Raw genomic sequence first — 16549 nt, 5'->3', positions numbered from 1 at the left:
ACAAATAGACAACAACAACAACAAAGTTTAGTTTTCTTTATATGCAATGTTTAAACAAACCAATAAAGATTTTTCCAAATGGTGGCTGTCAAGAAGGCTCCTTTGGTGAGAATGCTCGGCACCAAGCCCAGTGACCTGAGTTTGATCCTCAGTACCCATATGGAGGAGAAAATTGTCTTGCAAGTTGCCTGCTGGCCTTGGCCTGTGAGCTCTGACACATACTTCCCTGCTCCTAGATACTCCCCAAAAAAGTAAATGTTACACAGCTACATGATAAAAATTAATCAGATAAATTAAAAACCCATTATTATCATGGGTGAGAAGAAATAAAAAAAACAGGTGGAATTTTAAAGTTAGTAACTGTTAGAGATTAAAACCTGCGTTCAACTTAGGTATGACTTAAGAAAATAAGGTGTGTTTTAGTAGGTTTTCCTTCTGTGTTTTACAGGAAACTGAATGTGTTACATAACTAAATCTGGGTTGTTTACCTATTTTTATTTTCCTATTTCCATTTCCTAAACAGACTGAACGCAACCAGCACAGCTTGGTTCTGTGTAAGGTGGGGAGTCTCAGTGAGTAGTAGCTAGCTCCAAGGAAAAAATTAGCCAGGTAATAACGGCTTAGTCTTATGTAAGGTAAGAGTTTTCTGGATTCATAAGCAACCGTTACTTAGACTTCAACCTCTGCAAACTCTACTCTGGATTTTACCCATGACATTTGAATCCAGTTTTGAGCTAGGGAAGTTTGCCATGTAGACCTTGTTTGGGAATGTTGTTTGTTTGTAATTTTTTAAATAAACTCTTTGCCACCTATCTTCGTTAGGGTTTCTATCTTGCAATGAAACACCATGACCGAAAAGAAGGTTGGGGAGGAGTGGGTTTATTTGGCTTACACTTCCATATTGCTGTTCACCATTAGAGACAGGAACTCAAACAGGGAAGGATCCTGGAAGTAGGAGCCTCCTCAAACACAAGCCTTGGAGGACTGCTTACTGGCTCCTCCTCCTCCTCCTCCTCCTCCTCTTGTACCTCCTCCTCCTCCTCCTGTACCTCCTCCTCTTCTTCCCCCAGAATGTCCTCGCTCTCACAGAGATCTGCCTGTCTCCACCACCCAAGTGCTGGGATTAAAGGCACTCGCTGCCACCACCTGGCAGCCTGCTTTCTTATAGAACCCAGGACCAACAAGCCCAGGGATGTCACCACCCACAATGGGTTAGGCTCTCCCACATCAATAACTAATTAAGAAAATGCCTTACACCTGAGTCTCAAAGAAGCATTTTCTCAACTGAGGCTCCCTCCTTCAGATACCTCCCATTGGTGTGTCAAGTTGATCTAAGAGTGGCCAGCACAACGTCTCTCCATCTCCCGGCGTGAGGATAACTAATAAGCACTGTCCTGTCCAGCACAGCTAACTGCTAAATCTTCAAAGGGAGCATATGTCCTGCTGCCCCTTTACAAGTGTGAGCATTGATTTCTCTGCAGGTTTGGGGGCTTTCACCCCTCTCTCTGTTTTCTTTTTCTGAAATCATAGTAGGCAGTATGTCGGGATGTGTATTGGCAAGCTTCTGTTACAAGAATAAAAGGTTCTATTGCCTGATGCAAATTTAAACACATTTATTACCTGGGGTGATTTTTGTTTCATCTGAACCAACAAATTACACACACACACACACACACACACACACACACACACACACACACACACACCTCCTTTTTCTGTTTTTTTTTTTTTTTGCTTTTTTAAAAACTATTAATTTGGCTATTTTATTTGATTTCTCTAGGACAGGTGGCTGAATCTGGCTTCTTGGCATACAGACAGTCACCCCAAGTTCAGTAACATAAGGACCCTGGAGTTGGAAATGGGCGCTGAAGAATGTATTGTGCCCTGAGTCCAGACCCCCCAAAGTCCACCAAGAGACCAGATCCAATGCAAAAGCAAAGAGTCTTTTTTTTTATTATTCCAGCATGCTGGGGCTGACCACCCTACACAAGAGGGCGATGACCTTAACAAGGAGATGGGGCCTTTTTTTAAAACCTTACTCAGGGGAGTGTCTAAGGAAGTTAGGTCATTTTAGATATGATTGGCTTCAGCAAGTGGCGGCATTAGTACATTGTAATTGACCGATGCTAGTTAGGGGCTGGCCAGGGCTAAAGTTTTCTGTTTTGGGGCATGTCCAGGCCCTGTCCGTGAGCGGCCTGGCCTGGCCTAGTACTGCATGCATCAGGCTTTCTCCTTGCGTTGGGGTGTTGGAGATTGATTGTCCTTCATATTGTGGCTTTTCCTCAGGAAGCTGAAGTAGAGGCCCCATCTCTGAGAGAAGACAGAGCAGTCTGTTATGGCATCTGCCCAGTCCTTTTAGTGACTGCTTGTTGACTGCTGGGGAGGAATAGGCTGTGTCCCATCTCATTGTGTGTTTGGGGTATAGACTAGGCCTCCTTCCTTGGTCCATAAGCAGACCCCTTTGGGGACAGCGTATCCACACTTCATGGCTGGTGATGGAAATTCAGTCTGGTAATGAAAAAGTTAACATGTGATAGTCTTCATGCATTAGTCTTAAAAACGTTGTATGCTCTACTCTCAAGTTAGGACCTGTTAAAGCTAGTCTTTCCTAACATTCAAAAAAGGAAATCATACACGTTCAGACCCGAAGGAATTGAATGGGCTTTCATGAAAAGAGCAGCTAGCAGCCAACCCATACCTTTGTCCTTGTTCATGGCACTGAAAGGTAACCCTGCGTAAGTCTTTGTAGTGTTTTTCTGTTCATTTTCATAACGAGCCTTACATTTCATAAAGCCCAGGAGTCTTCATAGCAATATTTCCTTATTGCTCCATTAGAAGATCATCCAGTAGCATGCCAGGCAACTCTTTTAGCAAACTCACTTTTAGTATAGGTAGGGACTTGTGTGTCTGTGTGTGTGTGTGTCCGTGTGTGTGTGTAGCCTCCATGATTATAAAAAAAGGACATTACAAGTTTTTTAAAATATATGTATTTTATTCTTATTTGTAGTTGGTGATGTGAGGGTCAGAGGACAAATTGTGGAAGTCATTTCTGTCCTTCTACCTTGTGGGTCTCGGGGATAAAATTCATGTCCTCGGGTTCAGTGAAAAGTGACTTTGTTGGCTGATTCACCTCAGACTACCCGCAGAGTTTTAACATTGATCGCGACTCTAATACCGTCCAACATTGTTTGTGGGTGTGTGTGGCTATGAGTGTGTCGGCCTTAGGTCTCCATTGGGTGTCTGCTGCGTTTACCTTTTGAGGCCAAGTCTCTCACTGAACCTGGAACCAGCATGCCCCAGTGATCCTGCCGCCGCCACCTCCCTAGCGGAGATGACACGCACACACCCTTTTACATGGGGTGCTGGGTGTGTAACTCAGGATTGTGCTGAAAGGCAAGCTCTGTACTGCCTGGGCCCTCCAACATGATTGTTAAGTGTGTTAAGTAAATTGTACAAGCGGAAAGAGTGGTTTCACTGTGTCTCATCTGCACTTCCCAATTGTTGAACACTTTTTTACACACAGACTACACACATGCACATACATCGTTGTATACATGGCTGGGGCGGGGAGGGGGGGTGGGGATGTGTCTAGAGCTGTAGTCTTTGTAATAAGGCTAACACTTCTAACGTCTAAGTGGGTGAATGTATTTCCAACCAAAGACACGTTTTTTTCTTAATTCATTAATTTTTGGGTATATATGTGTTTACTTCCTTACACGGCATGGCACACATGTTCAGGCCTGTTGATGCCTTGCCAGAGTGAGTTCCGGGCATCCAGTTCAGGTCTTCTGCTCTGGCAACAAACACTCTTAGCACTGAGCCATCTCACTGGTCTGACACTACGCTTTAAAAACTTTGTTTTAGTGCTGCTGGCTGTGATACTAATGGTGAAGCTGTATTTGGAAATATCGTCTTCATTAAATTCAGCACTTACCTTAAGTTTTGTGGAATCTAGTCAGTCATGGTACCTTACATTTAGATTTATGAGGTTTTTTTTTAAGTCTTACACTCTTTAATCTCTTTTACATTTTTTTAAATCTTTGTGTAGGGAAATTGTCTCTATCTGCTTAGCTGGATCCATCCCATGATTCATGAGCAAAGTGATGCTTATAGATCACCCTAAATAAAAAAAAACAATAGAAGTCAGTTGACCTTTTCTTCTAGATTTTGTGTGACTTGCTCAAGTTCTATTGGGCTTGGTGTCTACAGAAACGAAGACCTGGTTTAGTCGTTTATTGCGTTTCCATGATATATTCTTAAAGGGACAAAGGCCCTCAGGAAGAGACGGTGGAACCAATAACGCCGCTGGTGAGAGTCTCCCGTTTCTGAATTGTGAGCTCCCCATTGCCACCACAGCACACTCCCCGTGAAACACTCGAGTATTTCGCTGTGTGCCTCGGCACTCTCTCATCGCTCCTTCCTGGCTTCCGTGCCCTGGTGTCGAGCTGGGGAAGTGTTCTCTGTACAGCGTTAGAAGGCATGGTGTTTTGTTGTAGACCCCATTCTCCATCAAGTTCCTTCTCAAGGAAAAGGTACATGTAAAGGACCCAGAGTCCTTTGGCTAATAACACAATGACAAAGACAAGCGAGGAAGAAAGTAAGGAGCTGCTTCAGGTGACTGGCCTTGACCCTTTGGGACGTTTGTTTGTTTGTTTGTTTGTTTGTTTGTTTGTTTGTTTGAAGCAGAAGCCCCTAGGCACCCCAGTCTGGCATTGGATCTATGACATTTCTCCTGCCTTAGTCTCCCAAGTGTGCTAAGTGATTGCTTTTGAATATCCTTGTCTTTTCCATGTGGTCAGAGCATGGAACCCTCAAAGGGTTCTGTTTGTTTCTGTATATGATAAGGTGGGTTCCACAGCTCGTATCTAGTAGTTGTACATTTGTGCTGAGTGTAATTACTGCAAACCCTTTAATACTCCCTTAGACTAGATTGATATCTTTGGGTCCCTGCGCCTGAATTACTGTGTTTAGTCTTTCACTGGGAATGATTTGCGATTATTAGGTCTGCTTTGTATGAAGCCCTTAACCTGCTCTGGTATGGGAACATCATTTGCAGTGGCTGATTAAAGGGGACAGAAGCTTTGGAGATCGAGTCTGGAGATACTCAAGTCTGCTCTTGTCCTCTCCTTGTAATTCCCTTCTCCTCTTGGCATCCTGTCCATCCCGGGTTGTCAAAATCTTGCTGTAAGGGGCAATGTTGGGCCGTGACAAAGCTGGTAACTGGGATCAGGTAAACTGCAGTTTGGACCCCAGTGTCTGCTTCATGGCATTTTTACTTTGGGTGAGGTCTTCAGCCTGTGTCTTAGTCATGAGATGTCTTTAACTGAAGTAGGATAATGTATACAGGGAAGTGACTATGCTGTTTGCAGTTTTGTTGGCATTCCAGGAACAATCACATATTTTTATTGTTGGAAGGGCATAGGTACGGTAGCTGAAATGAATGGGGGAGGCAAGTATGCCTTTATGCTTGGGAATATGAGATTATTAAAAGGTGAAAATCCTCAATTCAGAAGTTAGGTTTCCTTTTAGCATTTTGGTTGCCTTTAGAAAGCTCCAGGTTTCCTTTAGTGATGAGCCAGGGAGTCCTCGAACACGCTTTGTAATCTTCCTTGACAGGAATTTCAGCATTTCAGAACGACATTCAGATATACAATAGATAAATTTGCTTGAGAAAGGTACTTCTGAGTGAAATCATATACAACCAACCTACCTTGTAAACAAAGGTACAGCATTCTACTCCTGTGCCTCAGGATATGATGTTATTAGTTAGAGTTTTATTACTGGAGGAGCAGAAGCTTGAATGCTGAGTGAAATATATAATGTTTTTCAAAGCCAAATTGCATACATACTTGAAGTCTGAGATTGAGTTTCCTGTGTCTGTCTCCTTTATTACTCTTTTTAGTTTTAACGCTGTCTTGATGCTCTGATACTTCCTTTTCTTCATTTACTCTCTAGCTTTCCTCTCCTCTTCCTTGGCAGATACTCCTGAGACTAGACCCAGGGAGTCGGGACTCAAGTAACACGGATGCCTGAAATGCTGGCATACCTGTTCTGTGACTCAGGCTGCTTCTCTTGCCTGAGGTTGTTGCTGGACTTAGGGATCACAGCCTGTGCCCCAACAAGCCAGGACTGGCTGCCTGTCCTCAGTAAGCCAATGAAAGGAAATCAAATTAATAGTGAAAGGCAGAAAATGGGGTCTATTCAATATGGCCCCATTTGGAAGAGGGACGCGGAGATCCACTGACCCTCTCAAGTCCATCTCCAGGGTTTCTCCGGGATTCTTGACAGGAAGGTAGGGTCTAAATAGAAGCAAGAGCAACACTCCCTACAGAATCCGGCATGGTGTGGTCCCCTGCTCTCCTCTGCTCCAAGTCCCTCCTGTATGGAGAGTCTCTTCCTGTTCTGACAAGTTGACCATCTTTATTCTGAGAGATAGGCTTGATGCAGTCAAGGCCTCAACCATTTCTCCTCCAATTCCAATTTGTTGGGATCCATTCTCAGTAGTCTGGTAGCCAAAGTTGGGAGCTTATATTCATTCCTGGCAGGGCATTTATAAGGATAAACCATTTTATTGGTGCCTTTGCTCTGTTTGTATTTCTTGGGGGGATGCAGGCACTCGCGTCTCTCAAATGGGGTTATCCCTTCTGGAAAGACGAGCGTTCACTCCTGTGCTCTCATCATTGCCCATTTACAAGCCGGAGCGCCACCACACTTCTAAGCTGCCTCGACCTCCTCGGAGACTATGCTTTTTTATGGCTGTCCCTCCTCCTTCAGTCTCAGTCTCTCTTGCCCCTTAGCTTCAGACTTTCCACACCGCAAGCCCGATTCATCCTCTGTTCCTCTTCTCCTGTTCGGTCTGTCCGTGAGACGTGTACAGCAGGGCCTCCGGGGTTATCTGATTCTCTTTTCCTTTCTCAGGAAAGGCTCCTGGCCAGATGAAGCTGGGCCTGCCTTCAGCTTCTGCCTACATGATGCCCTTATGTCACTGACTTCCCGCACGCTTCCTCAATGGTACCTCAAACTAGCAATACCCCGGATATGCAGTGTGCAGTTTGCCTTTCTTCGTGAATCAGTGCTTCACCCAATCTAAGGGCCTCTACGGCAGTGGACTCAGGTTGGGGGAGGATGGCTGCGCTTACAGTGAACCATTTTGTGTTACACATTAACCAGAAACATGCTGTACATAGGATTCCCTCAAGTAACCTTGGGCTCTGAACTCAAAACTTATCCCCTTGAAAATGCCTCAAGTCCCTTTGCTACTGTCTAGGGTGTCTGGATGGGCTTTGCTTTGTCTAACCAATGAGGAATTAAAATATTTCATATACAACAGACAGCAATAGTTAACAAACTTTATTTAAAATGAAACACACAGAGGCATGCATGTACTTGTGCGAGTGTGAGCGCACACACACACACACACACACAGAGAGTCAGAGAGAGCAAGCGTGCAAAGAGAAGAGACCTGGAAATCAAAACCCATTTTCCCCCCAAGAGCTGGGAGTTTAAAGTGGTTGGGATGGCCTGAGAGGGATCCCTTCCCCTAATTTTGGGTTGGTCCACTTGGGGTATACCTGACCAGCCTGGACTGGTCGCCCTGAAGTGAGGCGCTGTCGCTGGAGGAGGAGCTTGCCACGATTTTGTTTCAAGTCAGGAGGGTGGGGAAAAAGCTAGAAGTTGGCCATCTTTTATCATTCTCTGTGGCACTCCCTTCCCTGGTCTGCCTGTCAGGGATCCGCCTCTCTCCTACTCTCTCTCTGCTCCTGCCTGTACAGGTGAAAGACGGCCTCCTGGCCTCGGAGGCTCTTTCTGTTCAATCGAGAGAGTCTTTAAGATGCACATGTTTCGGGCTGGAGAGATGGCTCAGAGGTTAAGAGCACTGGTCGCTCTTCCAGAGGTTCTGAGTTCAATTCCCAGCGCTCACCATCGCCTGTAATGAGATCTGGCACCCTCTCCTGGCTTGCATGAATACATGCAGGCAGAAAGCTGTATACACCTATACACCGTAATAAATAAATCTTTAAAAAATGATGCACAAGTTTCCCCCCATAAACACAGCCCCCACAGATGTGGTTCCCCATCTCAGAAACCCCAGTGGCTCACTGGAGAAGGCTGGATGCCCCATAGCTCGTTCTGCGCTTCTCTGGGCTGGCTTTCTGTGTTGATGTGCTGCCCGTCATAGCCCTGCTGCTGTGTCTCGGGGGTCTTTGGTGACCATGCAGGACCCCACGCCCACCCCGTGTGCTGCACAGCAGTCTCTTCTAAGTCATTTGTGTCCCTTTGCGCTCTAGTTCAAATGTCCCTACCCTCTGAGCTCTTCTTCAGCTCTGCTCTTTGGTCTTCTTCCCAAACCTCCAAGCTCTTGGGGTTGGACACCACCCCTGCTGCCTTACACAGCTCCTCCCACTCATTATGGTCTGCATTCCTCACCGGGCGCCCACAGCTTCAGAGGCCAGCGTGGTGCCCCGCACCTACAGGATGATGGCCTAGCGAGCAATGGAGTCCAAACTTGGGGCTTTTATTTGCTGGCGGGACACCCAGCTAGCAGAGGGTGCCAGGACTGACCCTTCCTTCTTCCAGAGGGTGTTGAAAGTCATCTGCGTGTCGACTTCTCCCCCTTTCCTTCCCAGGGGTCACCTCCTCCTCACCTTTCACCAGTCATAGAGGAACTCTCTTTGCCCCCAATGCTCGGACACAGAGGCTGTGTGCCCAGAGCAGTGGAGGTCCTGGTCTTGAGTCCACCTGTCTGGGTGTCAGTCTGAGCCGTGTCTGTGTTTGTCATCAAAGGGATGCACACCCGTGCCGCGAGGGCTGTCCTCTTCCCACTTTTGCTGTCTTATTGCCTTTCACCAACAGGCAAACGCTTGATGTCAACTTCAAGAATGGAGTGATACTTAGCAGGGGAAAGTGGGAGTTTGGTTCTGCAGAGCCCACCTACGAGCTGGATAAGCATGGCGGTCTGTCTGTCTGTCTGTCAGTCATTCCAGAGCACAGGAGCTGGCTAGCCAGAGTTGCCTGAGTGGTAACTCTAGGCTCAGCAGAGACATATGTAACGGGAATGACCAAGGGGGATGTGCTGGAGTAACCTCGGGCCTGCACACGCACATTCATGTGTGCCCCCAGGAATGCACACACACACACACACACACACACACACACACACACACACACACACACACACACACACACACACACAGAGCAGTCCTTTTAAAAGTGCCCAGCTGCCAGTGCTGGCCCCACTGGAATTCCAGCGTGGAGCTAGGGTGGGAAGGTGGGGTGGGAGGTCCTCGCTATCTTTTGGGTCTGAGCTCATTATCCAGCAGTTCCTGGGCAGCCTGCAGCCCACGCAGGAAGCTGTTGTTTGGAGGAATGCAGGGAGTGTGGGAGTGGCTGCGGAAGTTACGAAAGATTCGGGACGCAGATGAGCACATTGAAGTTGTGCTTTCTCCTTGAGACTATGATGTCATCTAAAATAGGTTTCAGAGCCGGGGTCCCGTTTAGGTCCTCAGGCCCGCTGCTTGTAAGCCCTGTGACTTTACACCAGCTACCCATCCTCTCTGTTTCTCAGCGACATCTCTAAAGATAATGAAAACAACACTTTATAGGCTTCCTAGGACTGAGAGATGATACAATGTGTTGAAATTTTGTCTACCTGCCTGTTTAATGGCAAGCATTATGTAATGCTTTGTTTTCCCTGCTCCCGAGTCTGACCGCCAGCAGTCAGAATGGCCTTCAGCGTCAACATTTCGCATTAAACAGCTGTGATGCCCCTTAGATGGGGCACAGGCTTCCCTTGCCCTCTCACCTTGGAGATGCCCTGCTCTCTTAACCAATAACGTCGCTTCGTCACCAGGTGATTAATCCAGCTCGTAGCCACCCATCTGCAAGAGGGCTGTGCAGTGAGTCAGTTGTTTTTATGTGGCTCCGGTTAGCCTGAACTGTGTGTACCTGTCTCTCTCAGTAGACCAGACTGGCCTCAAATTCATCCTCCTGCCTCAGCATCCAGCCTTTAGGAAGTGGGATTGTGTGTGTCCCGTGAGAGCTGGGGTTGTCAAGACAGTTTCAGTGGGAGGTGTGGCCTTAGCAGACACTGGGGGTGGGGGGAGCAGTGACTCCGCTGTCCCCCCCCCGGGAAGCTTACACTGAGCCTAACTGAAGCAAGCCCTGAAGCAGGAGCTCGAGGCGTGGCGAGCAGTCTGATTCTGGGGCCCGGCTAAGCATGCGACTTCTCTAACACGGGCGTCCTATTCTTTTTTTTTTTTTGGTTTTTCGAGACAGGGTTTCTCTGTATTGTTTTGGAGGCTGTCGGTCCAGCCTGGCCTCGAACTCACAGAGATCCGCCTGCCTCTGCCTCCCGAGTGCTGGGATTAAAGGCATGTGCCACCAGCGCCCAGCTACGGGCGTCCTATTCTTAATCACACATGTTGGGTTCCCATGTGAAGTTCAACACGGTTCAGGGCTGTTCCTAGGCCTTTAAAATAACGTGTGAATGCTACACTCACGGGGGCTAGTATCTTGCAAATGTGTGCGCCCCCCTTCTCCACCGAGAGTAGACACTGCTTGGTCTGGGCTGTCCTGGGTGATTTCTCCTGTAAAAATGTGTGCTCGCTGCCGACCTGTGGAGCTCCACTCCGCAGAATGGCTTTTGTCAGCGTCATCCAGCTGTAACTTCTCTGAGCTGAGGATTCTCGATGCATCTCTGCCCCACCCCCATTCCCACATCAGAGTAACTTCCTGTGGTTTCTCCAGAATGTTGCCCTGTGCGGCAATTACCCCCGTCCCATCGTTTCCCCTCGTAGATGATGTTTGGAGGCCTCACCACAATTATCCAGTGCAAGTAATTGCCGTCTTAGCTTCAGACAAAAGCCCTCAGTTTTGCCGTGAGTTCAGCGCACACACCGAGTCAGGGTTGCTGTCCCTCAGAAGCAGTTTCGGAGTTTGTTAAGAAAGGTCTAGCGCAAATTAGGCATGGGGATGGGGGTTGGGGGGTGGGGGGTTAAGGGGGTGGGAGGGACTGAAGGAAAGGGCAGGCAGGCAGTACACGGTTTTGCACGCCGCCCCCCAGGGTCGTGCAGGCTTCTGAAGGGTTCCTTTCTTTCCACTCCCTCCTCCTTGTTTCTGGCCAGGTTCCATCACCCCATTCATAAGTAGCCTAGAGTTTAGGGTTTGCCTCCACAGGTTAGAGTTTGCTTGGAGAATGTGACCTTAAAGCAGGCCTAGTGCATCTCTTCTCTGGGTTCCTGGCTGTCTGTCGTGTGCAGGCCATGCTTCTGTTGCTGTGGTTTTGTCACCTGTTAAAGCTGGGTTTTGACTGGTGATCCCCGCAGAGACTCTGGTGTGTTGTGGAGGGGGGTGTTATGCAGGCACTCACCACAGTGCTCGACTAAGCAGTCCACCTTTTATAATGGAACGAAGCGTCTGAACTTGGGGAAGACAGATTTGCTATGGGAACCGTGTCTGGAAACACCCTCCTTAAAAACTGTATTAGAGCCGGGCGTTGGTGGCGCACGCCTTTAATCCCAGCACTCGGGAGGCAGAGGCAGGCGGATCTCTGTGAGTTCGAGGCTAGCCTGGTCTACAGAGTGAGTTCCAGAACAGCCTCCAAAGCCACAGAGAAACCCTGTCTCGAAAAACCAAAAAAAAAAAAAAAAAAAACTGTATTAGCTGTAAGCCCATGTCCAGGAAATTGAAACTGTCATGAGAGGTAAACTGCATGGGCCACACTACCAGCTGTGGACCATCACTGCTAATGTGGCTCAGATGCGGTCATGTGTCACACAGGGTTAGAGTCTTGCGACTGCAATGTGCTGTGTGACCGTCCTGGGGATTTAGTGATGTCTGTAACCATAGGGACCATTCACTGCTTTATGTGGGAGACCAAGAATCAGCTCTGAGGTTTATAATATGCAGCAGTTACAGGTTTGACTTACCCAACGATGGGGTGACCAAAGCATTTTTTGTCAGTAGTCTTAAAATTCGAGCATTGAGCGGTTTGGTTTCCTTGTTTCATTCATGGCCCTTCATAGCCCAGGTGGGTGATGCCCTTCCTCTGCTCCTGTATGCACGCTGTGTGGGAAAGCAACTGTAGAGATCTCAAGACTGAAGCTTCTGTTTTAAAATCTTTTTTTTTTTTCATCCCCGTGCTGGGGAACAAATCCAGGATCTTGTAAATGCTAGGGTTCATTTGTTTTTCTGTCATCTTAGTGGCTGTACTGAATGTACTGCTAAAGTATCGTGTCCATGGCCCTGCAGTCAGCACCCAGAGACTCAGGGCAAGGCCTAGTTGTTGTAAATTACAAAAATGGCTTGAGAGAGAAAGCAGAGGGCTTCTTAAGGGAAAAAAGGATCATAAAAGGGATAGGAGCAGCAGGGAGAGGAAAGGGGGGAGGCAGAGAGAGGGAGAGTCAGAGGGGGGATGGGAGGTGGGCAGGGCCCTTTTAAAAGGGACCAGTGAATGTGAGTGAGCACAGGTGGTGCTCTTTTTTTTTTTTTTTTTTTTTTTTTTTTTTTTTAGGTTTTACAAGACAGGGTTTCTCTGTATTGTTTTGGAGGCTGTCGGTCCAGCCTGGCCTCAAACTCACAGAGACCCTCCTGCCTCTGCCTCCCGAGTGCTGGGATTAAAGGCGTGCACCACCACCGCCCGGTGCTCTTAATGGCAGTATCCCATCAGAACTCCAAAGGCAGGCCAGCACAGGAACCTAAATACTGACGCTGTGGGATTTGCAGTCCCACCGGTGCCGGCTCTGCCGCCCGTGCCAGATGTCGTATTTTTAACCAAGTCTCTAGAGTTCTATTTACCGATAACGACTCGGGAGTCAGATGGCGAGGTGGAAACCCGCTAGCTGAGAGAGCCTGAGGAACAGCCCACTGACCTTCCTTTTTGGCTGGAGACCCAGCAAGAGAAGTGCCTCTCCTGCCACTGGCAACCAGAAACGGGGAGAAACTCCAGGTTCCTCCCTTCTCCATCTGGTGCATCCCTTTGCCCGTCCCCCGGCTCCCGCTCACTCGCTGTGGCTGGCTCCTGCCCACGAGTTCCTGGCTCTGCCTCCTGGTCCAAGGTTGATTTCTGTTAATGCAGACTCCGGTTTCACAGTGTGATCAACTGCAACAGGGTTCTCCTGCTGGATGGCACCGCCCACCCCGGAAGCCCAGTGATAATTGAGTGGCAGATGGCATTCCTTTTGCTTTCTCTAGTGCATTATAGGAAGACCTGTTTGAGCTGGCTATGGTGGTGCGTGCATTTCATCCCAGCACGCTACTTGGGAGGCAGAGGCAGGCACGTCTTTGTGAGTTCCAGGACAACCAGAAAAAATAGTAGTACCCTGCCTCAACAAACAAACAAACAAACAAACAAACAATAAATAAATAAATAAATAATCAAACAAATAAAATGCCCCCTTTGATTTGCTTAGCAAGCATTTATTAACATTTATTAATTAAACAATGAAACTTTCTCTGTCCTCAAAATATATACCCAGTCTATTTAAGGGGTAGATGCATTTAACCAGATTATCACAAAGCCATGTGGGGAATGACGCCGTGCAGCTGGGCGGGGGAGTGATTGGGGCTGAGGCAGTAGCGGGAGGCTGGGCATTGGACGCCTGAGATTACCTGGAGTGAGTGATGGCAGCTCTGGGGTTCGCCATAGAGACAGATGGGAGGTCCTGTGGGCTGTGGGGCGAGGAGGAGTGCAGGGAGGGGAGAGACCCGAGACTTCATCTTGCAGGCAGGGTTAGAGGGAGAGTCCTCATGCCCTCTAGGAAAGTTCAACGGCAGCACGCACAATTCCAGGAGAACACACTTTGCTTTTATGTAAACCCACAAAGAGATCCAGAAAAGCATATGGGCCCAAGTAGAATGAATCAGACTTTGAGAAAAATCTTCCCACACGGGTATTAGCAACCGTTCCATCGCCTATATGCACCATGGTTAGTATGTCCTGTGTGCTGGGAGTCTGCAGTCCGTGTGTGTGTGTGTGTGTGTGTGTGTGTGTGTGTGTGTGTGTGTGTGTGTGTAGGGTTTTAGAAGATACCAAAAATGTGTGACGTATCTGTCTTTTTAAGAACCCTGTCTTTGGGAAATGCGGTCCGGCATCACAGCAAACTAGTATAAGGACGTGTACAACAAGGCCCCAGCATCCCCTTCTGCCTCCCAGATGGCACAGGGCTGTGTGCTGGCTTTGCCTGTAGGCTGTGCCTCTTCTGGTGGACTTGTAAGGAGAAACATCTGGGGATTCCTGGGATCATCTTGGCCCACGTTGGCTCCTCAGACTGTATCTCTTTCAGCTACTACTGCCTTAGGCTGCCCTCCACAGGTGTTGGATGGGCAAGTTTATTGGTTTATGCCCACAGGTGTCGGCATTCTGACGGCTATAGAAGCCACCACAATGTTTTAGGAATGATGTATGAGAGAGAATGTGAGGTGGTCCCTAGGAGGGAGGTTTTTTTTTTTTTTTTTTTGTTAGTTTCTCTTTTAGGCATACCTGTTACCCATTAGTCTTTTCTCTGTTACACAAATGCTCTTCAAAAGGTGACACCTAGTGGCCATTTGCCCAATGTAAATTCATCCTGCTTGTAAATATATCTGGGTAAGTTACAATGTGCCTAATCTCCGTATTTTAGGGTAATAAAAAGTAGGAAAACATTTGTCCTCCCCCCCATTTTCCTGTAAGGCTTACACGAAGTCTCCAAGCAGATGATCTTTCTAAAGTCCCGTCCTCAGACAGAAGCAAAGCTGCGAGCAGAATGACTGTGTGGGACATGCTGTCAGGCCAGGGTGATGTTGTCTGTGTGACTGCAGTGGTGCTCCTGGCCCGGTGCTGCCGTCGCTCTGCCTCGCAAGCACGGCATCCTTTCTGTGAACTTCTTACATAAGAGTATGTATATTAGCGGGTCCATACAAATGTTGGTTGTAGCCAAAAAGAGAGCTGCTTCTTTGGCGACGAACAGTTGGTTTTCTAGCCGGCAGTTGGTCTTGTTGGTCTGACTGTAGGTGTATGGGATTCTGACAAAATGCAGCGGAGCGAAACAGACGAAGAACACGGCGATGACGACAAACACTCTCGCCCCCACTCTTCTGTGTTTGTCCTCCTTACTTGTGAACTTTCTGTAGGAATTGTATACTTTCTTGGTAATCACCACGTAAAAGAGAAGCATCAGAGTAAACACAGACCAGAAAACGAACTGGCATGTTTGGTTGACGACCTGGTGCCACACCAGCCCCAGGGGACTCTTCAAGGACGCACACTTCTTCACTGACGACGGCGTCGCCTCCTTGCTGTTCAAGATCATGTTGGGCAGGGAGATGAGGAACATCAGGAGCCAGGTGACAGCTGAGGCTGCCTTTGCAAAAGCGGGTTTCCTTGCAAAGGAGTTCTTGAAAGGCCTGATGATCTTGAGGAATCTGTCAAAGGCGATGAGGCCCAGCATTATGATGCCGACGTACATGGTCTCGTAAAAGACCACGGAAGAGAAGACGCACACGAAGCCTCTGAGTTGCCAGGGTCCCAGGTGTGCGTCGGAAAGGATTTTGAAAGGAAGCATTAGTGTCATTATCAAGTCCGCCACCAGGGTGTTCTTGAGGTAGACGGTGAAAGTTGAGTTGCTGGGGATGTGAACGAACACCCAGAGGGCCAAGGTGTTCAGCAGGAGGCCAGTCAAGAAGACCACCGTGTAGAGGGCTGGGAACACCAGCTGTGTCATCCGAGTATCTCTGGGGCACCGCTCAGACTTGTTGAAGTCCTGCATCCCCGTGGTGGTATTGGCTGTCTCAAGCATTGGCTATTGTATGTAAACACACACATAAGCAAGCATCAGCTGTCGTACGTAAACTCGCACATAAACAAAGAAAACAAGCAGCCCTCGAGACTTGGCAAACGTGACTTTTTGTAAAAAGAAACCACATTATGCAACACATTCCGTAGATCCGATTTTTGGCTAGAACGTTTTGAGCATATAGCTTGTTTTTTTTTTTAAGTCCCATTAATTTATACCCTTGTGAAATTCAAACAGCAAGCACCACTCATTACATTGCAATAACAGTACCCAGTTTGAGAAGTAAGAGGAGTACAGGGTAGGTTGTCACATATTATGTAGTGCCTTATTCTTATAGTCCATGTTTATAGAATATTTAGATTTTTAAAAATAAATTAGCCACATTCTATCTATCATAGCAAGGATGTTCTTAAGAAAAGATTGAAACTGACCTTGGTTTGGGAAGACACTCGGCTGTGTGTGTTGTGACAGTCATTAGCGCAACCCACGAATAGCTTGTGCAGTAAAGTTCTGCTTTCTTGTACTGGCTTTCCTTCCTCATTTTCACTTGCGGGCTTCTGTAATACCCATGTTTTCTAGAACCTCTTTATCTTCAGCGCTTTGGAGCACTAGCCAGTGGTAGCTACTGGTTTGCGTGTGCTGAGGACTGTACGCAGCGCGTTCACTGGCTCAGCAGGTACGCCCATCACTCAGCCACATCCCTGACATGTGCGACACTTTATTACATTTAATTGTATGTGTAGGGGGTGCATCCTCATTCAGCTGCACACAGAGGTGTT

The 16549-nt window shown here is 47.7% G+C and overlaps 2 protein-coding genes across 8 annotated transcripts in view; one reads left to right on the top strand and one right to left on the bottom strand.

Moving 5' to 3' along the window:
* The window catches only part of Med12l (mediator complex subunit 12L), a 307049-nt gene that overhangs the window by 200294 nt on the left and 90206 nt on the right, over positions 1-16549 (top strand). The gene's annotated exons all lie outside the window — the stretch shown is intronic.
* Positions 13396-16389, bottom strand: P2ry13 (purinergic receptor P2Y13). Its single transcript, XM_005077913.4, has 2 exons — positions 16202-16389; positions 13396-15776 (listed from the first exon to the last, which is right to left on the bottom strand). The coding sequence occupies exon 2, from the start codon at positions 15771-15773 to the stop codon at positions 14763-14765; it is 1011 nt and encodes a 336-aa protein (XP_005077970.1). The 5' UTR covers positions 15774-15776; positions 16202-16389; the 3' UTR covers positions 13396-14762.

The sequence above is a fragment of the Mesocricetus auratus genome, unplaced genomic scaffold (genome assembly GCF_017639785.1).
Source record: "Mesocricetus auratus isolate SY011 unplaced genomic scaffold, BCM_Maur_2.0 Super-Scaffold_100011, whole genome shotgun sequence".
NCBI lineage: Eukaryota > Metazoa > Chordata > Mammalia > Rodentia > Cricetidae > Mesocricetus > Mesocricetus auratus.
The sequence above is the reverse complement of the archived record's forward strand: the minus strand, read 5'-3'. Positions and strand labels throughout refer to the sequence as shown.

Excerpts from the sequence above, each read along its gene's own strand:
- P2ry13 (XM_005077913.4), bottom strand. The coding sequence starts at position 15,773 with ATGCTTGAGACAGCCAATACCACCACGGGGATGCAGGACTTCAACAAG.